Raw genomic sequence first — 26,800 nt, 5'->3', positions numbered from 1 at the left:
TTTTTCCACACAATTGTTTTTAAAGTACCCTCCTTTGGTCCCTGTAGTTGCTCTGTGTCGGCTATTGGGTATGAATAATCTTGCCTGTGGCAAGGATCCTTTGGCTTCGTCTCTAGGTATTTTGAGGATGTGCTTACTCTCCTGGCTTCTTCATTCTTTTCTTTCTTGTTTTCAGAACTCGATAGCCCGGAAGAGTTGGGGAAGAAGCGGATCTGCAGGATTATCACTAAGGATTTCCCCCAGTATTTTGCAGTGGTTTCACGGATTAAGCAGGAAAGCAACCAGATTGGCCCTGAAGGGGGAATTCTGAGCAGCACCACTGTGCCCCTGGTCCAGGCGTCATTCCCAGAGGGCGCTCTAACCAAAAGAATCCGAGTGGGCCTCCAGGTAACGTTCCCAAAGCCAGATGTCCTTGCTACGTGCAGAGAGCACGTGACCGTGTTTTCTCCTGGAAGCTGTCATCACAGCTCCGCCTCACTGCTATTTGTAACGCGGCTGTTTTGAGATTCGTTAACCTAATTCAACTGAAGAGCATCGCGTATAAGATTTGCTTAGTGGCCTGTTCAGTAAGGTACATGTTTCTGGTTTCTGATAAAAGACGGTTTGTCAACCATAGGTTAGGGGCCTTCATACATGGGCCAACATAGCAACACTTGGTTTATGACCTGTCACGTCATAAAAATCAGTTACAGTGAAACTTGCAAGCTTTAGTGTTTTGTTTGATTTGAGTAAATCAGACAGGCTGGGTTCCATCCAAACCTGCTGGAACTTGTTTTAGTTTGAAAAGCCGACTGGAGATCTTGGCCAGAAGGAGCTGTCTTATGTTTATTCATTTCGGTGAGACCTTCGCTAGTGCTGCTTTTCCTTATGGAGTAAGGGAAATGAGCTGAAAACTACTCGCCGCGCACTGTTAATTCATGTCATAGTTAATATTTTCACTGAAAGCTCACGCTCTTTGGGGGAGGCTGGACTCACCTGCCCAAGGGAGTTGCAAGGGTTTATTTCAGCTGAGCACTCTTACGTTCTGGGAGGTCTTTACTCAGTCGCTGAAGCTGGAGACCACCTCACACGTCAGAGGGATGAGGTTCCTGACACCTGTCTCCCACGGTGAATTATTTTACCGACGAAGAGCTTTGGCTTGATAGACTAGAAAGGAAATCCTTGCACGTCTGGAATATCTTTCTTCCCTCCCCTCTCCTCTGAAAGCCTTGGTTTTTACAGGAGTACAGATTGACTGGGTGAGATGGTACCAGAGGCCCCGCCTAGGATTAGAATGAGAGGGTCTTCAAAAAGTTCGTAGAAAGTATCTTAGGAAACCAAAAAAAATCCATGTCTTTTGCCTGCATTCCAGAATTTTTTTTTTATGCCAAAACAATCTTTCGGTTTCACTTTTCCATGAACTTTTTGAAGCACCCTCATGCACTGCACACACTTTTTCTTTTGTTGTCCCTTACTCTGCATTAGACTAAGAAGAGTCCCTGCCTTGAATTGGGCTCCTTTTCTTTCATGCAAGCCACTGCTGTCTGCTGTCTGTGTTCTATTGGGGGTCCTGCCACAGTGTTGGGTTCTTCTGTTTTTCATGACTTTCTGGAATAGTGTGAAAGAAGAAAGAAGAAAAGCATAGTTGTTTGGATTGTAATTTTTTTTTTTTACCTCCTCCCTTAAAAAACCAACATCTGATGAAAAAAAAATCCACTTTCACTTAATTTAAGGTCCTTTCTCTGTCTGTAGGCTCAGCCTGTTCCAGATGAAATTGTGAAAAAGATCCTGGGAAACAAAGCAACATTCAGCCCAATTGTGACCGTGGAACCAAGAAGAAGAAAATTCCATAAACCAATCACAATGACCATTCCGGTGCCCCCACCATCAGGAGAAGGTGTATCCAATGGATACAAGGGGGATACCACGCCCAACCTGCGTCTTCTCTGTAGCATCACAGGTTTGGTTCAGTTGTCGTTGTGTTTCCTATTGATTTGCACTGGTGCAAATCCATGCCAACATGAGGAGTAGAAAATATAGAATAAGATGTCTCACTTGTCCATCACTTCATTTTTGTTATCCTTGAACTCATTTCTCTAAGATGCTGGTTTCAAGACTCATTTAACAGCTAGCGATACCTTCTTTCCTGCTGTTAATATTAGCATTGGTAATAGAGCCCTCTTGGGATTATTGAGGTATTCTTGAATATATTGAAGCATCAAGGTCATTTCTCAGTGATTGAGACAGAGGTAGTCAACCTACCATGACCCTGTAGATTACCCAAAAATTGGATGGGTTTGCAGAAAAATGTAGATCACACAAAGCACTAGGAGTCAGGACGTGTTGAATACATGTTTCACCTGCTTTCTTCTCTGGTGTAACCCAATAAATTGCATTTAAAGGGTTTGGAGCCGGCGCCGTGGCTCACTAGGCTAATCCTCCACCTTGCGGCGCCGGCACACCGGGTTCTAGTCCCGGTTGGGGCGCCGGATTCTGTCCCGGTTGCCCCTCTTCCAGGCCAGCTCTCTGCTGTGGCCCAGGAGTGCAGTGGAGGATGGCCCAAGTGCTTGGGCCCTGCACCCCATGGGAGACCAGAAGGAAGCACCTGGCTCCTGACATCGGATCAGCACAGTGCGCTGGCCACAGCGCGCCGGCCGCGGTGGCCATTGGAGGGTGAACCAACAGCAAAAGGAAGACCTTTCTCTCTGTCTCTCTCTCTCACTGTCCACTCTGCCTGTCAAAAAAAAAAGGGGGGGGGGGGTTTGGGAGAACAAGAGTTTGTGTTAAACACCAGGAATCTAGTGCTCAATTCATCATTTGGTTATTTTATTCTGGTTTTTTATTGCAAGTCCAAGATTATTAATTATAATTATTTTTCTGAGCAGTAGTTTTAATAGCTGATCTTCCCTTTTTACCCTAGAAAGTTGAATGGATTTAACCAGGTACAAAATGATCTGCTTAACTTCATAGTCTTTAGGTTTTTTTTTTTTTTTTTTTAATCACAGATTCATTATCTATCTGTAACAACACATCTTTTCACTGATAAAATATTTATAAACTGTGGCTGTTTTAGCAATTAATTATTATACAAACAGCCAAGTAATATTTTAAGGAATTAATAGTATCTTATAAGGAGATAAGAAGAAGATGGTAAAAGTACAAAAAGAGAGTAGAGAGGAAAGCTCTCTTTGGTGCAAGCCATGAACTTGACAGTGTTGAAGCTCTGCCAGTGATTGGCTGTGGATAATGACGTACATGTCAGCAGGGCATCTCCATAACATGTGCTGCTCTTCTCGCAGGGGGCACCTCGCCGGCTCAGTGGGAAGACATCACAGGCACGACTCCTTTGACCTTTATAAAGGATTGTGTCTCTTTTACAACCAATGTTTCAGCCAGGTATGGAAATAAAGAGTTCCAAAAGCACTAAACAATCGAATTTTATAGCTTTTTTGGAAAATAAAATTTGTTGTGTTCAAGAGCAATATATTTTTTCAATTTCATGGGGAAGAAGAGAAAAAAATCATTAGTGTTTGCTTAGCAAAATTATTTTCAAATGCTAAATAATTTCTGAGGCTGATAGAGTAAACGCATTTGCTTTCTAAATGAACTAGCTGTTAATAATTTGGCTTAGTTTCCCTTATATACATCCTCTGATTTTTTAAAAGTGTGAGTCCTTTGTTAAGATTGGCTTTTATATCACTTCATTTTCATGCTTCAGTTTTGTTTTTATTTTGCTTTTCTCAGATTTTGGCTTGCAGACTGCCACCAAGTTCTAGAAACTGTTGGGCTAGCCACGCAGCTATACAGAGAATTAATATGTGTCCCATATATGGCCAAGTTTGTTGTTTTTGCCAAAATGAATGATCCTGTGGAATCCTCCCTGCGATGTTTCTGCATGACAGATGACAAAGTGGATAAAACTTTGGAGCAGCAAGAAAACTTTGAGGAAGTCGCAAGAAGCAAAGATATTGAGGTACCTTGTTCACAAAAGCAAGTTCACCTAATTACATTCCCCTAGATACAGGATTTAATGTTGAGCCATAATAGTAGTCACTAACAGTATCAAATATATTATTGATTTTAGATAGATTCAATATAGATGCAATCTGCGATTAAATATATTTAATAAAAAGCATATTAAGTATGTTTTGGAGTTATCTTAGCTGGTTAAAATGCAGTAATGTGGTACTAATGAATACAAGACATGGATTCTACCTCCCTGTCAATACTTGAGTTTTCTCATTTTTATTGTCAATGTCAATACCCATTATTATGACTTCTTCTTTTTAAGCAGTGACCACATGAGTATCTAAGAGTCAAAAAAAATGATTTTGAAGTGAACATAAATGAGTGATTGATGTCAGGCACTTTATCAAGCATGTTTAATGTTGTTAGGATAGAAATGAACACAAAGTTATGTTTTGTGCATGTCCATGACAGGGTTTCTAATCATAACTATTGAATTTGCAATGGCCAATAGCAACATAGAAGTAGTTCCTAATAAAGAGAAATGGAACAAACATGTCACTCTTTTGACTTGTGTGACTTGAAATCTCAAAAACTCTTCAAACTGAAATTAACATGAAATAATGTGTTTCTTGTACTCCAAAAGGTTCTAGAAGGAAAACCTATTTATGTTGATTGTTATGGAAATCTGGCCCCACTTACCAAAGGAGGACAACAACTTGTTTTTAACTTTTATGCTTTCAAAGAAAATAGACTGCCATTTTCCATCAAGGTAAATCATCTTTACTAAAAGAAAGTCTGAAATTTTTAAACACTCTTAGAGAACAAAAACAAAAACTTTTGATGATTTAGTTTGAAATAGCCCATGAAAGGAATGGACATTTAGTCTAGCAGTTAACATGCCCATGTTATGCATCAAAGTGCTTGAGATTGATTCCCAGTTGAGATACCCACCCATTTCCCATATCTGAGTGCCTGCGTTCAATTCCCAGTTCTGGCCCCTGACTCCAGCTTCCGGTCATTGCAGACCCTGGGAGGGAGCTTGTGGTGGTTCAAGTGGAAAACCTGGATTGAGTTCCTGCCACACATGGGGGAGACCTGCTTTGAGCTGTTGGCTAGCTGCTTTGGGCCAAGCCCATCCCCCACCATTTGTGGATATTTGCAGAGTGAATCAGCAAATAGGGGAGAGTACGTGAACATGCTGTCATATAAAAAAAGAAAGAAATAATATAGCACCAGTTAAGCTTTTTTTTTTTTTTTCTTGACAGGCAGAGTGGAAAGTGAGAGAGAGAGACAGAGAGAAAGGTCTTCCTTTGCCGTTGGTTCACCCTCCAATGGCTGCCGCAGCCGGTGCGCTGCGGCCGGCGCACCGCGCTGATCCGAAGCCAGGAGCCAGGTGCTTTTCCTGGTCTCCCATGCGGGTGCAGGGGCCATCCTCCACTGCACTCCTGGGCCACAGCAGAGAGCTGGGCTGGAAGAGGGGCAGCCGGGACAGAATCCGGCACCCCGACCGGGACTAGAACCCGGTGTGCGGGCGCCGCAAGGCAGAGGATTAGCCTACTGAGCCACGGCGCTGGCGTACCAGTTAAGCTTTATAATTAATAAAAACCATCTTTGCCTTTTAAAATGTTTAATACTTAAGCAAATGTTTGCAAAGTCAATCTAGAATAGTAATATGTATCTCACCTGGTTAATGCTCAGTAATCAAATATTTGATGGGTGAAATCCAAATTCAATAGTCCAGTTTCATTTCCATTTCTGATGGCATCCAGGGACATTCTGGGGAGACAGTCTTCCTCAGAGAACAGGAGATACAATGATTGATTTTTTTTATTGTTTTGTTGCTGTTGCAAAACCTGAAGCTTTGAGAAAAAGAAATTATTAGGCAACAAGAAAATGTGTTTGAGTGGTCTATGAATTGGCAGGTTAAGACAAGCAGATCCAACAATCCTGTGTTTAGGCTAGCAAGTGGGTATCTAAATCTTACCAAATTCAAATGTGACTCCCCTGGCTGACAAGTAATTCTTTTCCCTCTACCTTTCCTGCCTCTAAGTGGGCTTCATTAAAGCAAGCACATTAACTCTCACATAGACAGAATCCTAATTGTCACTACCTAAATTCTTCTAGATTAGAGACACCAGCCAAGAGCCCTGTGGCCGTCTGTCTTTTCTGAAGGAACCAAAGACAACAAAAGGACTGCCCCAAACAGCTGTTTGCAACTTAAATATCACTCTGCCAGCACATAAAAAGGTATCTTTTAATCCTGGCTCGTTTTAGTTTCTTTCCCTAGTCTTGAAGAAGTGGGCCCTTGGTATGCAATTAAGCAACGCTTTGTACCACAATTTTGAGACTCAAGTTTTATTAGTCTCCTCGTGTAGATGGACTAAGTCTTGTTACTGTGGTGTCAAATCCTTATAGTTTGTATGATGGAGTCCTCTGTTTATTGCTTCTGCTGGTAGATCATAGATTTTTATGCTTTCAAATAATGTCACACATTAGTTTGCCATGGATGTACAGTTCTTAATATTTTTTTGTTGCTTCTTTTGATTTGCTTTGCTTTCTAAATCAGCTTGCATTTTGTGCTCCCTACTCAGTCCTTTTCATATCCTGATATTCTTTTCCCTGCTGTCCATTATAATATTCCTTGTCTCTACAATGCATCTTGGAACCAAAAGGAGACAGAGTCAGATCAAGATGATGAGGTAATATGAACACTTCTGCTTTTATTCTATCAGAGACAGACTAGAAATTGAATCTATATGAAAGAAGTTGCAGAGGGCTGAAGTGTGGGAACTGTGTAAATTGTATTTTTGCAGGTGTTAGCTTAAGTGAAGTAAAAGGATATGAATTTTTTTTAAAAAAATGGTTCACTCTTCCTTCACATGCAAGAGTACTTCAGAATACGCCTAAAATTATAATCCAATTTATGATTTAAAAAGAACCAATAAAGTTCTTAATATTTTTAAATATGCTAGATTGACATATCAACAGACTTTTTTTTAAATTTCAAGTGCACATTTTACTATCTATTGCTATCTACTGTGCTACAACCTTTAAACCAAGATCATGGTTAATATAAGAAATTTTATTAATACAAAGCAATTTTGTGTTATATAATACAAAACATTTGTTCCCTGGCTGTTGATAAATATTGGATAAGCTAGCTAAAGATATGTATCTTGGCCATTTTTAAAGAGTACAGTTGTTTATTTGAATTTTGAGAGAATTTCTCCTTCTAAATCATCTCCTAACATTGCTCAATGGCTTTTTAAAGCCCACGCATCAATCATATTAGAATCAGCAGCCTTAGGATGCAGTAACATTACTGCTGATAAAATCATTAACCTGTTGTTAAGCTCTTTGCTTGTACCTTATGCTTATTAACATACAGGGATCACAGTAGTGATTGGAATAATAAACTTTATGTGCCTTTTTTCCCTGAATGTACTCACATGGAGTGAGTGTACTTTGTGATCTGTGTGTTTTCAGTATGGATGGATTTGGGGCAACGTGACTGTTCAGCATCAGAAGTCTCTGTGATGCTCGTCTTCCATCTGTAGTTCCTGTAGCGTGTGTACTGTGTTAGTGCTCTTAAACAAGTATTTGCTAAATGGTGGTTATGTGGTCGAGACGCTGGGGTGGGGCTATAGAACCTCAGTAGGAAATGAACATCTGGAAGAGGAAAATGCATAAAAAAAAAATCAGGATAAGCAAGCTATCAACCTGCCATCCTAGAAGCTGTTTCACAACCAGGGCGGTGTCTCAGGGAAGCTGCAAACAGAGGCTCTTTCCCCTTTTCTTTTTCAGGCTGAGAAAGCAGATAGACGCCAGAGCTTTGCATCTTTAGCTTTACGTAAGCGCTACAGCTACTTGACTGAGCCTGGAATGAGTGAGTTTTCTAACACCGTTACTAATCTATGTGGATTTTTGTAAGAAGAGACATTTTTTCTATACCAACTAAATTTTGATGTTGTTAGAAAACCCAGTGACAAAAGGAGAGTTGCCTATCATGAAATCAAAATAATCTTTTGTACATACTGGAAGACATGAAGTACAAACACCCCTAATATGCAGCTTTCGAAGCAGTTTTCAAAGCCACTATTCTTTAGTTAGAAGCCTCTATTGCTTTTCTTTTAAAACCTTGATTTGTCAACTATTCTAGGAGATAAATACCAGTATTGCTTTCAATCTGTGTTCAGAAGAGAAAATATTTTCTCTTATATATTTGGGATGGTAGTGAGGAGGAGAAGGTTACTTTGGTCATCACCTCATTTTTCACAACACAGATAGGTTGTTGTATCCTAGCCATGATGCTTTTTCTTCCCACTTTGCAAGAATTTTATTTTCTTACTTTCTTCAGGAAGCATTTGCTTACTCATTTCTTATTTCTTCCATCCCCCCTTGTACTCTCCCACACTGACTTTATTAAAATATCACTCTGAAGCTGATTTTCACTAGACTGGTTAAACCCCTTTCTCACTGCCTGTTTTGGTTCATTGTTAAGTGCCTGGCAAGCATCAGAGTATTAGATTCTATTGTGTTCGTTCATTTCCCCTCGCTCATCTCTGTCTCTGCTTCCTTCCTCTCCTTCCCTCAACCTGCTAATTGTCATGACAGACCTCAAGATCACTCCCTCCACAAAGAGGAGCTAAGAGGACCAAGGGCAGCACTGTGATTGACTGGTAGAAAGTGGTGCCACTTTAGCCATCGGAGGGCTGCAGACAATTTGTACAGAAATTAGTTTTTAATTAGGGAGTCATTCCTGGTTGTTTCCATCGACTCATAGTTGCTTGAATTCAGGGAGGCTGGGAAATTTACCAGTAAGAACCACCATTTTGGTTTTCCCTCCTTACCTGAGTTACTGTTTTTGTGGGTCAGCATAGCATATGAATATGTAGTAGGAATCTGCTCCACTACTGAGTTCAGATGGTCTTAACATAGTCTGCTGGAACCTAGCTCTTTGACTACTAGGGAAGTTTTTATATTGAAATATAAAATAGGGAGTACCAGGGAAATGATACCCTACAACACTCATGAACATTTCCTTGGATCTGTTTTCTCCCTTAGCAGAAAAATCTGTAAATCCTTCCAGAAACTGGGGCTGAAATTTACTCCTGTTGTGCTACTGAATAGGGAGGGTGTGTGTGAGTGTTCACGTGTGCGTAGGTAGATGATTTTTCAATTAAACTAAATACACCAGGTAGAAGGGTTTTTTTGGAATATTGGTTTGCCCTGGAGACCCATATTGTGATCTAAATCTTAGCCTCAAAGGGAAGTTGGTGGGGAGGCCCACCACACCCCAAGGCACCATTCATTGGTTTTGGGTGGGCTTGATGGACCAGATCACTTAGATCACAGGCCCCCTGGAGCAGGCAGGTTTCCATCTGATTCTGGTCCTCCAGGAGTTTGGGGGGATTCCTGAATGGTAAGGCCATTGATGTGTTAAGTCATTGAATTTTTCCCACTTATCAAAGTGGTCCAACATTTTTGGTTAGCTTCACATAAGGTAGATGCAACTTGTTTTTCTTGACTATTGCTGGAAGGAAGAGGGCACTTCTGTTTTATGAAAGGGCATGTAAGGATAGTATGCCAGGAGTAAAAAGGAATAAAAGGGGAGTAAAAGAGAACTACAAAATGCCATGGCCTCTGAATTGATTTTAAAACATTCCCGCTGCTTCCTGCTCCCCTAGGAAAAAGATTCTGATATAGCTCAGTGTCTAATAATCCAAAATTCCCTTTGTTAAAAAAAGGTATTGCGAAAAGACAGATCATTAAAAGATAAAATGTGTAACTGATCAGTAAGTTGGTTGTTCTTTGCGAAGTACAGAAGCATAGATAGGGTTCAGAAAGACTTCTTTGCCTGATGTAGCCATCCTTCAGGGGTAAAGGAGAGAGGCATTGCCCATTTCTAGTAGTTACCAAATACATCCATGAACTGAGGCCAAGTCATTGGATGGAAAGGATCCCCAGATCGTCCATTTGTGTTATGGTGTTTCCAAGGAATTGAGCAACATGGTACTGAGAATCACGGCTAGGAAGGGTAATGAATAGGTGAGTTTTTCCTTAGTTCTTCCACTTCCTCAGAGTAATATGTAAGTCTTGACAAGGATAGGTTCTGACTGTCTGAATGTAAACGTACACCAGGAGTGAAAGTCTTCACCTTTGGGGGAGAAGCTGGTAATCTGAGAACAGGATAGTAGTAGTAGCCTGGCACAGCGGAGAGGAGCAGGAAAGATGAAGTTGAGTCTCATTTCCTTTTCAAGTTCCACTATTACTCTGAACCAAAGTTTTCATGGAGCAAGACTGTCTGCAAATTTGGCATAGAACGTGTCCCTCAGCAGGTGTTCAAAATCTGTGACCTGCTTGATGGGTTTGTTAGAGCTGAAGAAGTAGAGAGGGCTGAGGCGTGTTTGCTGTCCCCCTGCAAGTGTGCTTACCTCATTTGTATGCTTCTTACCCCCTTCCGCCCCCGCAAGGAGAATGCATCTGTCTTTTCTAGTGGTAGGTCCACCTCATGGCTGCTCCAATGATTGAGGTACCCATGACTCCAATGAGTATGAATTGGTACCTTTGCAATTGACAGACACACACATACAAATATACCATATTCCACTGCAGATACCTAACTATGGGGTGTTAAAAATATGACTATGCTTTCTAGATTTTCCCCCATGATACCTTTTGAGAATCTAAAGTGGGATAGATTATGAAACACTACCTCAGATAATCTGTGTTCTCGCAACCATCATGAAGAAAGCTACAGACATGGCTCTATATACATATAGATGTATTTTATAATGTACAGTAGTAAATACTTCCCTAAAATCTCAAAAGGTACCAAGACTTTACATCTCATGGAAAAAGTGTACTCTTCTTTTTAAATGCTGTTGTGAAAGTATTTTTAAAGTGTATATATTGCACATAATATGGCATACAAATTGTATTACTTTATTGGCTTGTTTGCCATGATATATCATGCATGATAAGATGTTTTCAGTTGCTTTGCTTGCTTATGGTAACCATGAATCATATTTTGTTTTTTTTTCCTTTGTGTGTGTATGTACACATGCATTTAAAAATCATTCCATGTTACATTTTCTTTTTTCTCCATCAAAAGGAATATACTGCATGGAAAAGATAAATGCAAACATTCCTTTTCTTTGTTTTTGTTTTGTTTAAGATTCTGACTCAGAAAATTTCTTGCTCTTATTGGCTTTTTATGGGTGAAAAGCATAACCGAATTGTGCATGGAAGATAGAGATTGAAAATCCAGTGGCTTCATAGTTTGCACATCAATTGCCTGTCACCTAAAAGTTATTTTGGATTCTGCATGAAATAGGCTTGAGTGGTCTTCTCAAACAGTTGTAGATATTTAATGTGCAGCTACACATCTGGAAATGGTTCTGAGGAGGTACACTCTCTATCATGGGAAGGCTCAAGAAGAGGGAGGGTTAGACAATGACTACAATGAAAGTCATATGGTTGCACGAAACAAACATGTGCGGATACAGGCAAAACAGAACGGCTACTGAAACTTCCAAACCAGCACATAAGAAAGTCAATAGGAAGTAAGGGAAGAGTTTTCCATTGTGGTTATTTCTCATCATTAATTCTTTCCTCATGTGTTTCCATTTTTCATTGTTGGCCTATTTGGTTGCAATGTGCTTTTCCCGTCTTTCATTTCCCACTGCTCTGTTTTTTATTTCTTGAGTTGTTTTTTAAACTTTGGATTAGTTGTCTTGTCTGTGGAAATTTTATTTTTCCTCCTTTATGTAATTGTTCCTTTTTGCCTCTTCCATTCTAAGTCATGCTGCAAACAATTGTACTTGCTTTTGTAATATTTCAAAGTTTACTGACCAATTTTTTTCTCTGGTCTCTCTGTTTCTCAACCATTTTTGTTGATTTTTGTGTTTGATTTCATTTAAAAATTTTAAGAAACAGTTGAACGGAGTGCAGGAGCAACAAGATCCCTCCCTACCACTTACTCATACAAGCCATTCTTTTCTACAAGACCATACCAGTCCTGGACAACAGCTCCGAACACAGTGCCTGGGCCGGCCAAGTCAGGCTTCACTTCCTTATCAAGTTCTTCCTCTAATACACCGTCCGCTTCTCCATTAAAATCGATATGGTCTGTTTCGACTCCCTCTCCAATCAAATCCACCTTAGGAGCGTCAACTACATCTTCAGTTAAATCCATTAGTGACGTGGCATCTCCGATTAGATCTTTTCGGACAATTTCTTCGCCAATAAAAACGGTGGTGTCACAATCTCCATACAATCTCCAAGTTTCCTCTGGTACCCTGGTTAGACCTCCCACAGTCACAGAGGCCACGCCCTTAAAAGGGCTGGCATCCAACTCTACGTTTTCCTCTCGAACCTCTCCAGTGACTACAGGAGGGTCCCTGCTGGAGAGGTCGTCAATTACCATGACACCCCCGGCTTCCCCCAAATCCAACCTTAACATGTATTCCTCCAGTTTGCCATTTAAGTCCATCATTACATCAGCAACACCGCTGATCTCGTCGCCTTTAAAGTCAGCGGTGGCTCCAGCTCAGTCGGCAGTCGATGTCATTTCATCCGCTAAAGTCACGATGGCATCTGCTCTGTCGTCACCCTTGAAACAGATGCCCGGACATGCAGAGGTAGCTTTAGTCAATGGCTCGGTTTCTCCTCTGAAATATCCATCGTCTTCAACTTTAATTAACGGATGCAAAGCCACTGCCACGTTACAGGACAAAATTTCCACAGCTACAAACTCTGTAGTGAACGCAGCCACTGACACGGTTGATAAAGTATTTGCCACCACGACAGCGATGCCATTTTCCCCACTCAGGTCATACGTCCCCGCAGCGGCCCCATCAGCTTTTCCGTCTCTAAGAACTCCTTCCGCAAGTGCTCTCTATACATCCCTCGGGTCATCGCTCTCCGCAACTACCTCCTCTGTAACTTCATCAATTATCACAGTGCCAGTATACTCTGTAGTCAATGTTTTGCCAGAACCAGCCCTAAAGAAACTTCCAGACTCGAATTCACTCACCAAATCAGCAGCCGCCTTGCTGTCGCCCATTAAAACATTGACTACGGAGACACGCCCCCAGCCCCATTTCAATCGAACTTCATCTCCGGTTAAGTCATCCCTGTTCCTTACGCCCTCTTCCCTAAAGTTGTCCACACCGTCTTCTCTATCTTCCAGTCAGGAGATATTAAAAGACGTGGCCGAAATGAAAGAGGACCTAATGCGGATGACCGCAATACTGCAGACGGATGTGCCCGAGGAGAAGCCGTTCCCCCCCGAGCTCCCCAGGGAAGGGAGGATGGAGGACGAAGAACCTTTCAAAATTGTGGAGAAAGTAAAGGAAGACTTAGTGAAAGTCAGCGAGATCCTGAAGAAGGATGTATGTGTGGATGACAAAGGATCGCCCAAGTCCCCCAAGAGTGACCAAGGACGCTCTCCCGAAGAGGACTGGACCGAGTTTAGTTCGGAAGAAATCCGGGAGGCCAGACAGGCTGCAGCCAGCCATGCCCCGTCCCTGCCTGAGAGGGTGCAAGTCAAGGCGAAAGCCGCCTCGGAGAAGGATTATAACCTGACCAAAGTCATCGATTACCTGACTAACGATATTGGGAGCGGCTCCCTGACAAATCTCAAGTACAAGTTCGAGGATGCAAAGAAGGACGGCGAGGAGAGACAGAAGAGAATTTTAAAACCAGCGATGGCTTTGCAGGAACACAAACTCAAAATGCCTCCAGCCTCCGTGAGGCCGTCCACCTCTGAGAAAGAGCTGTGTAAGATGGCCGATTCCTTCTTTGGCACGGATACGATTCTCGAGTCGCCGGACGACTTCTCTCAACATGACCAAGATAAAAGTCCCTTGTCTGACAGCGGCTTTGAAACGAGAAGCGAGAAAACCCCTTCGGCCCCGCAGAGCGCCGAGAGCACGGGGCCCAAACCGCTTTTTCACGAGGTCCCCATCCCGCCTGTCATCACGGAGACCAGAACGGAAGTGGTTCACGTGATCCGGAGCTACGAGCCCTCGGCGGGGGAGGCTCCCCAGTCCCAGCCAGAGGAGCCTGGGTCCCCCAAGCCCTCGCCTACCTTTACGGAGCTGGAGCCAAAGCCCGCCCCCTCCAGCATCAAGGAGAAGGTGAAAGCCTTCCAGATGAAAGCCAACGGCGAAGACGAGGAGCCCAGCCGGGTGCTGGGCAAAGGCGTGCGCGTCAAAGAGGAGACCCACATCACGACCACCACCCGGATGGTGTACCATTCCCCACCCGGCAGCGAGGGCAGCTCCGAGAGGATCGAGGAGACCATGTCGGTCCACGACATCATGAAGGCCTTTCAGTCTGGGCGCGACCCTTCCAAAGAGCTGGCAGGTCTGTTTGAGCATAAGTCGGCAGTGTCTCCAGACGGTCACAGGTGTGCGGCTGAAGCCTCAGCCCAGCATGCAGAGAAGGACAGCCAAATGAAACCCAAACTGGAGCGTATTATAGAAGTCCACATCGAAAAAGGTAACCAAGCTGAGCCCACTGAAGTCATTATTAGAGAAACCAAAAAGCATCCAGAGAAGGAGATGTATGTGTTTCAGAAAGACTTACCCCGGGGAGATATTAACCTAAAAGATTTTCTGCCAGAAAAACACGATGCTTTTCCTTGCCCAGAGGAACAGGGTCAGCAAGAAGAAGAAGAACTCACTGCCGAGGAGTCCTTGCCTTCCTACCTGGAGTCTTCCCGAGTAAACACTCCCGTGTCCCAAGAAGAAGACAGTCGCCCTAGTTCCGCTCAACTCATATCCGATGACTCCTATAAAACACTGAAGCTTCTGAGTCAGCACTCGATAGAATACCATGACGATGAGTTGTCAGAACTAAGAGGGGAGTCTTACAGGTTTGCTGAGAAAATGCTTCTGTCAGACAAGCTAGACGTGTCTCACTCAGATACTGAGGAGTCTAGCTCAGAGTTACAGGGGTCTGATAAGCGGGCCAGAGAAAAAGTAGCCACTGCCCCCAAAAAAGAGATTCTCTCCAAAATCTATAAAGATGTGTCTGAAAATGGTGTAGGGAAGGTGTCTAAAGATGAGCATTTTGATAAAGTGACAGTATTGCACTACCCTGGCGATGTCGGTAGTCCCAAGCATGCCATGTGGATGCGCTTCACTGAGGACAGACTAGACAGAGGTAGAGAGAAGTTGATTTACGAAGATAGGGTGGACAGGACCGTGAAGGAGGCGGAAGAGAAACTGACTGAAGTGTCACAGTTTTTTCGTGACAAAACCGAAAAGCTAAACGATGAACTGCAGTCCCCCGAGAAAAAGCCGCGCCCGAGAAATGGCAAAGAATACTCTGCCCAGAGCCCCGAGAAGGGCCTGCTCACGGAACTGCTGGCGTCCAACGAGGAGTGGGTTAAGGCAAGGCAGCATGGCCACGATGGAGCAGGCTTCCCCAGGGCCGAGGAGAGGAGAGCACCCGGTGTCAGCCCGGAGAAACCGGCTCTTCTCCCCCCGCACGCTGGAGACGGCAAGCCCCCAGAGGAAACCAGAGGAGGCGTGGCCCAGAGCAAAGCACCCGAAGGGCCCCAGTCTGGATTTCAGCTCAAACAATCCAAACTCAGTTCCATTCGATTAAAATTTGAACAAGGTGCGCACATCAAAAGTAAGGACGTGTGCGACGAAGACAAGAGGCCGGATGGCCAATCCAGAATCCCAGTTAAAAAACTCCAGGAGAGCAGGCTGCCTGTCCACCAAGCCTTTGCTAGAGAAAAACAGCAGAAGGGCGGCACAGACCTCGCAGATCAAAGTGGATCTGTGCAAAACGGTGCTCTGGTATCGAAAGCTAAAGATGAGGCTGCCCAAGGCGGCGATGTGGTCGTGAACGATGTTGGCTCCGATGAGGCGACAATACAGAGAACTGAGACGCCAAGTAAAGCCATGCCGGAGCGTTTTTCTGGGCACCAGGCTGCAGACTTAGCGTGTCCTGTAACCTCAGACTTAGCCACTGCTAAGGGACCATGGGACAAAAAGGTCTTTAGGACGTGGGAAAGTTCCGGAGCCAGTTACAATAAGTCCCAAAAAGAAAAACTTTCACATGTCCTCGTCCATGATGTGAGAGAGAGTCACCTGGGCCACCCCGAGAGTCAGAGTGTCGCTCAAAAGAACGAATTTCTGTCTGTGACTGAGAGAGAACACAGAGTGTTAACCAATGGCTCTCTCTCAGAAATTAAGGAAATGACTGTAAAATCGCCCTCCAAAAAAGTCTTATACAGGGAATATGTTGTTACGGACGGGGACCGTCCAGGCGGGCCTCCTGAGCAGCCGGCCAGGAGAGGCGAGAGCCCGGCCGTGTCGCACGGCCCGGTCCGCGTGGCCGAGGAGAGGAACGGGCTGCCTGCTAATGGTCCCCACGCTTTCTGTGAGCCCGCGGCGCTTCCAAAACACGCACCTTCCCCCAAGCTGTCCCAGTCGAGTCTGAGTAAAGAGACAGTTGAGACAAAGCACTTTAATTCCATAGAAGATGCAAAAGTCACCTACTCAGAAATCAGCAAGGTGTCCAAACAGAGTTACGTAGGCTTGTGTCCACCTCTAGAGGAACCTGAAACCTCCCCCACCAAATCTCCTGATTCTTTAGAGTTTAGCCCAGGCCAGGAGTCGCCCTCTAGTGACGTATTTGACCACAGTCCCATGGACGGATTGGAGAAACTTGCACCCCTAGCGCAGACAGAGGGAGGGAAGGAGATAAAAACCTTGCCTGTGTATGTGAGTTTCGTGCAAGTGGGGAAGCAATATGAAAAAGAGATTCAACAAGGAAGTGTCAAAAAAATCATAAGTCAGGAGTGTAAGACAGTGCAAGAAACCAGGGGGACCTTTTACACAAGCAGGCAGCCGAAGCAGCCTCCCTCTCCCCAAGGTAGCCCAGAAGACGACACTCTAGAGCAAGTGTCCTTTCTAGACAGCTCTGGGAAAAGCCCTTTGACCCCGGAAACACCCAGTTCGGAGGAAGTAAGCTACGAGTTTACGTCTAAAACACCAGACTCGCTCATAGCCTTCATACCAGGCAAACCCAGTCCAATTCCCGAGGTTTCTGAGGAATCGGAGGAGGAGGAGCAGGCCAAGTCGACCTCCCTAAAGCAGCCCGCGGCGGAGGAAACCCCAGTCGCACGGGAAATGCCCAATGAGGTGGGCAGAGACTCTAGCCAAAGGCCTAAAACCAATCGAGTTGCCTACATTGAATTTCCTCCTCCTCCCCCGCTGGATGCAGAGCAGCTGGAATCAGAGAAGCAGCCTTATCGCCCCGAGAAGGAAGGTGAGCTGATCGAAGTGAGCCTGCAAGATGAACACGACAAGTACCAGCTGGCGGAACCGGTCATCCGAGTGCAGCCACCGTCACCGGTCCCTCCGGGGGCCGATGTCAGCGATTCCAGCGATGATGAGTCCATTTATCAGCCGGTCCCAGTTAAAAAATACACCTTCAAATTAAAGGAGGTAGACGACGATCAGAAAGAAATGACGAAATGCAAAGCGGCCGCCGCCAAGGCCGGCAACCAGAAGGAATCGGAAAGTAATGGATCTGCCAAGGAGAATGACTTTGGCCTCCCCCTTGACTCGCCTCAGAACGAAACGGCCCAGAATGGGAACAACGACCAGTCCATCACCGAGTGTTCCATCGCCACCACCGCAGAATTTTCCCACGATACAGACGCCACCGAGATCGACTCTCTGGATGGCTACGACCTGCAAGATGAAGACGATGGTTTGACCGAGAGTGATTCCAAGCTCCCAAGTCAGACCATGGAAATTAAGAAAGATGTCTGGAACACAGAGGGCATTCTGAAGCCAGCCGACCGCTCGTTTAGCCAGAGTAAACTGGAAGTTATCGAGGAGGAGGGGAAGGTGGGACCAGAGGAGGAGAAGCCATGTACGCAAAGTCCTTCCTCCGGAAAGACTGCTGATAAGACTGAGCAGAAGTCCGGGGCCCAGTTCTTCACCCTAGAAGGCAGACATCCCGACAGATCAGTGTTTCCTGACACTTATTTCAGTTACAAAGTAGACGAAGAATTTGCCACTCCTTTTAAAACCGTAGCTACCAAAGGTCTAGATTTCGACCCCTGGTCTAATAACCGAGGGGACGATGAAGTTTTTGACAGTAAGTCCCGGGACGATGACACTAAGCCGTTTGGTCTGGCGGTGGAAGACCGCTCTCCAGCAACAACCCCTGATACAACGCCAGCCAGAACGCCAACTGACGAAAGTACCCCAACTAGTGAGCCTAACCCCTTCCCATTTCATGAAGGAAAAATGTTTGAGATGACTCGCAGTGGTGCAATTGACATGAGCAAGAGGGATTTTGTTGAAGAGAGGCTCCAATTTTTCCAGATTGGTGAGCATACTTCTGAAGGGAAGTCAGGGGACCAGGGGGAAGGGGATGAAACCATGGTCACGGCCACACCACAGCCACAGGCAGGGGACACCGCTGTAGAAACCAATCTAGAGAGAAATGTAGAGGCACCTCCAGTGGAACCTCCCCCCAGCATCCCGACCAGCGGAGAGGGTCAGGAAGACACATCCGGTAGCGGCTCCCTGGAGAGAGCAGCGGCAGCGGCCACCAGCACCTCTAAAGTTGACCCCAAGTTGCGCACGCCCATCAAAATGGGAATTTCTGCATCCACCATGACCATGAAGAAAGAAGGCCCTGCAGAAGTACCAGATAAGCTAGAAGCGGTGGCGACCAGTTGTCAGGGATTAGAACACGAAGCTCTAAGCATGACTGCAAATGCAGCCAGTAGCCAGATGGGCGTTAGGCCCCAAGAAAGACATGATTTTCAAAAAGATAACTTTAATAACAACAACAATTTGGATGCTTCCACCATGCACACAGATCACATGACAAGTCATGTAGTGCTCCCAGAACATTCCGCACCCAGATGTGCCACTGAGAAAGCTAAGCCAGTGAAAGGCTCCTCAGGAAAAAAGCCAGGGCTACCACACGGACACTGCACAAAAGATAAGCAGAAAGTGCTCGGGGAGCAGCAAAGGACAAAGGAATCCATAGGGATTAGGCGACAATCCAAACTTCCCATAAAGGCCACTGCACCAAAAGATAACCTCCCACCCAACCATATGCCAAACCTTAAGGCAAGTAAAACGAAGCAGGTTAGTCCACCTGGGAAAACCACAACCCTTCCTTCTTCTTCATGTGTAGATGGAAAGTCCAGAATCCCAGTAAAACACACACACAGGGATAACACAGTCTCAGTTAGAAAAGCATGTGCCACACAAAAACAAGAGCAGCCAGAGAAAGACAAGGCCAAACAGCTTCCGTCCAAGTTGCCAGTAAAGGTAAGATCCACCTGTGTCACCACCACCACCACCACCACCACTGCCACGAGCACCAGCAGCAGCTGCAACAGCACCACCACCACCACCACCACCACCACCTCCACCACCACAGTTAAAGTCAGGAAAAGTCAGCTTAAGGAAGTATGTAAACATTCCATTGAATATTTTAAGGGAATTAGTGGCGAGACCTTAAAGCTTGTGGACCGCCTCTCTGAAGAAGACAGAAAGATGCAGTCCGAGGTGTCCGATGAGGAAGAGAGTACCTCAAGAAACACGTCGTTGTCCGAGACTTCCCGGGCTGGCAAGCCTTCAGTTACCACGAAGTCTGCTAGAGATAAGAACACAGAGGCAGCGCCTTTAAAATCAAAGAGTGAAAAGGCCGGCAGTGAGAGGAGGAGCAGTAGGAGGACTGGTGAGAATGAAGGCAGGCAGGGTTCTCGAGTGCTCTTGGCTCACAGCCCGGAGACCCAGCATAGTTTGTAAACACTTGCCGACTCGTAGACCCTAGTGCATGACCCGTTGTGATTGCCTGTGGAGTGACTTACCAGTAGTTTCTCATTCTGTCATTGTCATCTGTATGTGCTGTCTTCTCTCCTCTCCTTTCTTCCCGTGAATCCGACTGCACTGTAGACAGCTAGGGAAGCATGCTGAAGACATTGGTGTCATTCAAGATGAACAACTTTCTTTTTTTTTTTTTCTCATGTGCTAATGGATATGATTCTGTCAAAGTAAAAGCACAGATGTTGAAATCCCATCGTGGTGTTTTCACCGACACGACACTCCTGTACTGTTGTGAAGTAGCTAGCTCGTCAGCATGTTCAATCCCATTACATCGAGCATCCATGTAGTCTTGACATTGGCCTGATGCAGGTGAAAAACACGTGAGCCATGTGAAAAGCGGTGTTCATGTAGGCGACTAGGACACATTTCGGTGTACAGTGTTAGCATTAGTCTCTCTGTAAAATCTGAGTACTGCTAAAAGCAATTTTCCAGTATCGTGTCTTTCTTGATGATTATTTTAATTAAGAAATTGTAAATCGTAGGTCCACAGAGTCCATGTGAGCGGACAGATATCAGGATGGCAATAGTAGCCGATCACCTGGGACTTAGTTGGACAGGTAAGTGTGTACGTTCCCAGACAAAACAAGTATTGTTTCTATAATTTTGTTGTCTTATTCACAAGCAGTCCACTGTACATTTTTTAAAAATACAAAGAAGCAACTAATAAAGGTGTTTTTATCATGTGCAGTCCTGTGTACACACACACACACACACACTGTGTTTTTCCAAAGCTTTATGTAGGCATGCACACTAAGGAATAGAAATTTAAATCTTACTTTAAATACTTTCTTCACAAAGACATTTCTGGCTATTTAGAATAAACTTTTACCTAATAGCAAATTATTTTATGCCATTAAACACAACCAACTCCTCCTATAACTTCTGTTCTTAGAGCAGTTCTCTTAGGTAGCTGTTGAAAACAGATTTTCATTCGTGAGTCATGTTCACAGTTTTTATGATAGACAAGGAGTCTTTGAAATGTTCATGGAGGGGGCAGGCAAACATTTGTGACACGGTAGGTTAAGCCACATGTTGGGACACCTACATCCTGTATCTGAGTGTCTGGGATCAAATCCCACCTCTGCTTCTGAGCCAACTTCTTGTTACTCGGAAGGCAGCACATACACTTGAATTCTTGCCACCCACATGGAATTCCTGGCACCTGGCTTGTACCTGGCCCAGCCCCGGCTGTTTCAGCAGTTTGGAGAGTGACCTAGCAGGTGGAAGATCTCTTCCACTGTATCTCCCTGTTGTTCTGCCTTTCATATAAATTAGTAAACTTTTTTTCTAAAAAAAAAAAAAAAAGTTTATTGAATGTTCATATAATGAAAAACTGCTTGGATTTCACATTTCTTTACACTAACATAATCTTTTAAACCCATTTTTTAACAAACCTTCTAAACTTACTTTCTAGACATATAATCTGGAACATTACTTATCTGATGCTTTTACTCTTTAAATACACTTACCTGTATGCTCAAAGATTTGTTTAAAAGGAAAACTTTAGATTTTAATAACAGGAAATAAGGATTATCTGTAATGTCTATATTAAACAGAAAACAGAGGAATGACAGTTTAAAATTTGAGTTAATTTTTCCTAACGGGGCCAGTGTTGTGACACAGTGAGTTAAGCCAGCAGCTGCAACACCAGCATTGTGTGTGAGCACCGGTTAGAGTCCAGACTGCTCCACTTCTGAACCAGCTCCCTGCTAATACCCTTAGGAAGGCAGCCAAAGATGGCCACCCACGGGGGAGACCTGAATGTAGTCCAAAGCTCCTGGCTTTGGCCTGTTTCAGCCCGAGCCACTATGGTCTTTTGGGGAATAACTAGCAGATGCAAGATCTCTCTCTGGCTTTCCCTATTTCTTTGTAACTCTGTCTTTCAAACACGTGAGTCTTTAAAAAATAAAATATTTTAAAAACAAGCTACAAAAAAGTTAATACTCGTATGCTCAGTTCGCAAAAGTAGTTCAGTGAATGAATGAAATCGTTTATGATCAAAGCGTAGAAAAGGAATATTTGGCTTGATTCACTTCACTGAAGATGAGGTTCTGTGGACAATTCAGCTTTGTAACCAAATCCTACCTCACATGAATCTGAGAAATTTTAAAGTGTTTTAGATTGTGTTATTTATTTATTTGAAAGGCAGACAGTAACAGAGATCTTCCATCTCTGTTTTCATTTCTCAAATGCCTACAACAGCCAGGGCCAGGTAAGGCCAAAGCCAGGAGTCCAGAACTCAATGTGGGACTCCTACGTGGGTGACAGAGACCCAAGTACTTCAGGTATCACCTGCTGTCGCCTAGAGCACCCATCAGCAAAAAGCTGGAATTGGAAGTGGAGCTGGACCTCGAACCCAGGCACACTGATACAGCATATGGGTTGTCACTAGCAGCGTTGTAATCACTCCAGCAAACACCCACTGCCTTTATTTATTTTATTTGTATTGAGTGTATTTTTACATGTATACAAAAAAGCATAATAGTAAAAATAACATCAATTGTTGTCATATCTAAAGTCATCTTGCATACCAGGAGCAACATACATTTAGCTATGTTATTGAAAGGGAGAATGTAATGTGAACCCAGATAATGGGCAGCAAAGTCATCTAAATTATTTCCCACTGAATGCCCACCCCATCACCTCTACCACTTATTCAAGCCTCCTCTTCGTCTCCACCCCTGCCCTCCACCAACCTCTCAGGTTCACTGCCAATGATTAGGAGCCTAGCGGAGTGCTAAAAACGCAGGTTATCTGAGTGATCATTTGCAGTTGAGAGAATCATAATTTATGCCTTATATTTGCTGACAAACATCAGGTTAATGTTTATATTTTAACATTGGATGCTGTAATCTGAAAATGTACTGAAGCAAATGTTGATTTTGCAATAGTATATTTCTGTAACTATTACTTTCCTTAAGTACAGTCTTTAGTTTGTCACAGTAAATTCTTAATGTCCTATGATTTTGTGTCACCAGACAATAGATAGTTTGGTCATGAAGACTTGTTGGGCAGTAGCAGTATTGTGTCTTAAACCACAGAGATGAAAGATTTTAAAAACTACATAATTCTCTAAATAGAATTATTATATGCTTACATGTAAGTAAATAAATCAGATTTAAACCTCTCCCTCAAAACTATTAACATCCTAATATGCTTTGACTTTTCTAAAAAAAAAAAAGTGTAATATGCATACCATCTAATGCTTGGCTTTTTCATTTGTAACTACAAACAGTTACAAATTTTATAGTTTTCTAAAAAATATTCTCTGATCTTGGGTTTCATGGATAAAGAGGATATCTAATATATAAACCTTACGATAGCATTTTTCTAACTGTGGGTTCCAAGGCACTAATGAATCATGAAATGAATTCATGCTTTGTTTTTTGCTGCTAAATGGAATACAAAGGGAAATATCTGTAAATTACACATGTTGATGCTAAGTTTAGCTTCGTGAGGATCTGGCTTCATTTATATAAGTACCATTACATACAATTTATTTCTTAACTATAGGCCATGATAAAAATTGTTGGCAAGCCACTGCACCTTACATTAATTTTTCTCCTTTTGTTCAACATATGGATTGCTTTCAATTGTTTGGTACTAAAAGCTTGCAATGTTATCTGTATAAATTATTGTATACCATCTTTAAGGTATTGACAGAATAGTTTTCTAGAAGTGAATCACTTGGTCAAAACACAAGGAATTTTTTGAGCTTCTGAATTCATTTTGCCAAATTGCTGGAAACATTTCTTATAGGGACTAGAAGCTTGACTGAATCCTTTCCCATTGGAGTATTTTTCCTATTTTTTTAATCATTTAAGAGAATACACACCTAAGAGTATAGCAAAATGTAAAATGAAATATGTGTTTCCTGAGGCAGCCATGAACACTTAGATCCTATGTACCTTTCCAAAGATACTGTGCATTTACAAGAATGAATGTATGAGTGTTTGCATAAACATGGATGGAAAGCCATCTCCCTTTTATTTCCACACAAATGGCTGCAGGTCCTATTTAATGATCTGACCTGCAGCCACCAGTTAATCTCCACAGTGGAGTTCATCAAAGTATAGAGGGCGAACCATTATGTGAGTGAGAGACCTATTTCATGAGGCTACTTAGAGGAAACCCTGTCAACATGATTAATTGAATAAATAATGCCCATGTCTACCTTGTATGCAATGTATTCAAATGGCAGGAAATCTGGTTGAATTAAAAGGAGCAACATAGTCTTTGTAAAGACAAAGGATCTTGATGAAACCATCTCGACGCGAACTCTGATCCCTAAGGAACTACCTCGGAGGAGTTGAGACACAGCCCGAGTAGGATCACTACTTTGTTGTGACATCAAGTAGATGAAGACTAATGCCCCAGGCTGCACTTGGGCCTTTCTACAAAAGTCCTTTTGTTTTTGTTTCTGTAGCACTTGAGCATTACTTTGATGAAATGTGTGTGGTAAAAAGTAGAATATGCAATCCTAGTAATTCTTTTTCTTTTTGCAGAACTGGCAAGGGAACTGAATTTTTCAGTGGATGAAATCAATCAAATACGTGTGGAAAATCCAAATTCTTTAATTTCTCAAAGCTTCATGTTATTAAAAAAATGGGTTACCAGAGACGGAAAAAATGCTACAAGTATGCTAAAATTATATTCTTTTTTACTTTCAAAAGTGCATATATCCAGATTTTAGATAAACCTACTTGCAGGTTCATTCAGATATAGGGGGAAAGAGCAGATCAACATAGAGTAATGGCAAGGTTTTTGCCGTTGCACTTCTTTAAGTAGATGCTAAGATTCTAAAAATCTGCCCTGAGAAATGTTTTTGGAAAGCAAGCAGTGGTGAATGTTCTGCATTTAGTCAGTCATTTTCCCCCATGACCATCACAAATGAAAACATAGTTGCGGCTGTTAGATGAGGGAAGGGTCATCAGAAACCCTTCAAAGTTACTGTCAGGAGCAGAGGTGGATGTCGAGCTAGGAGCGGAAAGCAGGACAGGACCGGTGATTAGGCAGACAGGTCTATGCAACTTCATTTGAGCTGGAAGAGAATTCTCTAATATGGTTGAGTTGGAAGTGGTTGGGTATGAATGGCGCTCTCCTTTAGCAAGGGCCAACCCCCAACACTCTGGAATAAGCACTCCTGAGTCAGCCCGACCTTAGTCAAGCATGAAGATGCTAAGCATCAAATAGGAGGGTGGCCGATGCTGACATCCTGAAAGCAGAGGCACTTGTTGAAAGTTTTATTAGATTCTCCCATAATGAAACGTTGTCCGGCTTTCTTAAAGCCCATTTGCTCTGTTAAAGTGAAATGAAGGCTGTTGTGATCACAGCGCGACAGAGTGACTTGTAAGACCCCAGACTCTCCCCTGTAGCAGTGAGCAGTCCGAGCCCTGGTGATAGTGACATTGAGCTGGAAGGCCAGGAAGGCGACAGCAGCCGTGTCGTGGATGTTGTGCTGCCGGGAAGAGAGTCATTCAACTGGGTTTCAACCTTTTTTTCTCCTTTTCAGCTGATGCCTTAACTTCGGTCTTGACAAAAATTAATCGAATAGATATAGTGACTCTGCTAGAAGGACCAATATTTGATTATGGAAATATTTCAGGCACCAGAAGTTTTGCAGATGAGAACAATGTTTTCCATGACCCGGTTGATGGTAATTGACTTTAATGTTCATATTTGTGTAATCTTTGGATGAAATTTGAAACTGTAGCCAGTCAGGCAGTCGCTTAAAACCAACTGACTTGCGATTTGCTTGATTTAATTTCTCATTTTCACAGCATTTTCTCTACCAGGGTCTGCAAATAAGCACTCTGAGATCAGAGCCAACTTGGTGAATGTCTCTGTAGCATAAAACATTAATAATGTAGCATGAAAGTATAAGTTACCTGAAAGAGCTGCTATTCTTAATATTCTCTGTGACCAAATGGAAAAAAGCTTAATATCTAGAAAATGCATTGCTTTTGTCACTTAGATTTTTTTTATTAACCTAAAAGGCTTGTAATCTCTTTTATTCACATATCAATAAAACTAAATTGTGAGCCATTTTTACCAAATAAGCAGGGTACTGAATCAACTTGCAGCATATATTGTACAAATTAAGGTCAAATGGGGAATTACTGAACTGGGACCAAGTATTTATGTGTGCACTGAAAGTCTAATATATCACTCAACTGTTTTCATTATTTAACTTTCTTTTAACTTTAAATGCTGCTGTTTTTCTTTGTAAAAACCCAACCTGATCTATCATATATAAAAGGCAGCATAATTTCAAAATCAGTGAGCACAGATGTCACTAATAACAAAAGAATTCCTTTTTCACTTTGCCTTCATTTACATGATATTGTCATCTTCCCTTTATTACATAGCCTGGGGCTTTTTAATCAAAGTGTTGAGAAATGCCTAAGATTATCTTACTATGTCAAGCCAGTCTTGGCCTTCCTACAATGAGTGTTGAGTAGAGAATGTTGATGATGAGGAGGAAGCAGGAAAAGGAGCTAAGAGATCTTTTCTACTATTACAAATTTTAAAAGCTCTGGTCAGATTTTTCTATTTTTCAACTGATCAAGTTAGACTGACAAGAGTCATTTCCAAATCTGCATATGTGATGTGATAAAAGATCTCAAGGTCTTAGACAGTTTCTGCTTAGCACAGTTGAAGTGAACAGAAAATTTAAAGCACACCTGTTATCCACCAAGTAAACACATAGGAAATAAGTCAAAAGTGGTTCCTTTTTATGCTTCTAAATGACATAGAACCTTAGGAAAAAATTATCTTCAGGGCCTTATCTTATATGTGAAGCTATATAAATAAACTTTTTGCACTAAATACACATCACTGTTCTATCAATTCTGAATCATGACTAAAGTCATAGTGTGTAGAGTCCTCTAATACTCCTTATTGGGGAAAAAAACTTTAAGGACAGTCCCACAAATCAAAGCGATCACCAGCAGCATAGCAGAAAT

At 42.9% G+C, this 26,800-nt stretch overlaps 1 protein-coding gene across 50 annotated transcripts in view; it reads left to right on the top strand.

Moving 5' to 3' along the window:
- Positions 1-26,800, top strand: part of ANK3 (ankyrin 3) — a 712,348-nt gene that overhangs the window by 658,031 nt on the left and 27,517 nt on the right. For 26 of the 50 annotated variants that reach the window (XM_089314920.1, XM_089314917.1, XM_089314898.1 and 23 more), the window contains 10 exons: positions 176-387; positions 1,732-1,939; positions 3,279-3,375; positions 3,724-3,952; positions 4,592-4,717; positions 6,073-6,195; positions 7,753-7,798; positions 20,318-20,392; positions 24,341-24,472; positions 25,348-25,491. In XM_089314920.1, the coding sequence (XP_089171046.1) occupies positions 176-387; positions 1,732-1,939; positions 3,279-3,375; positions 3,724-3,952; positions 4,592-4,717; positions 6,073-6,195; positions 7,753-7,798; positions 20,318-20,392; positions 24,341-24,472; positions 25,348-25,491 (1,392 nt within the window). Of the gene's footprint in view, positions 1-175; positions 388-1,731; positions 1,940-3,278; positions 3,376-3,723; positions 3,953-4,591; positions 4,718-6,072; positions 6,196-6,620; positions 6,648-7,752; positions 7,835-11,880; positions 18,316-20,317; positions 20,393-24,340; positions 24,473-25,347; positions 25,492-26,800 lie in introns of all 50 variants that reach the window. The other 24 variants (XM_089314922.1, XM_089314925.1, XM_089314921.1 and 21 more) reach the window with 4 other exon arrangements.

Source organism: Oryctolagus cuniculus, chromosome 15 (genome assembly GCF_051225735.1).
Source record: "Oryctolagus cuniculus isolate XC-2025 breed Fujian yellow rabbit chromosome 15, ASM5122573v1, whole genome shotgun sequence".
NCBI classification, from domain to species: Eukaryota; Metazoa; Chordata; class Mammalia; order Lagomorpha; family Leporidae; genus Oryctolagus; species Oryctolagus cuniculus.
Note: the sequence above shows the minus strand (reverse complement) of the source record. Positions and strands in the feature narration are given on the sequence as shown.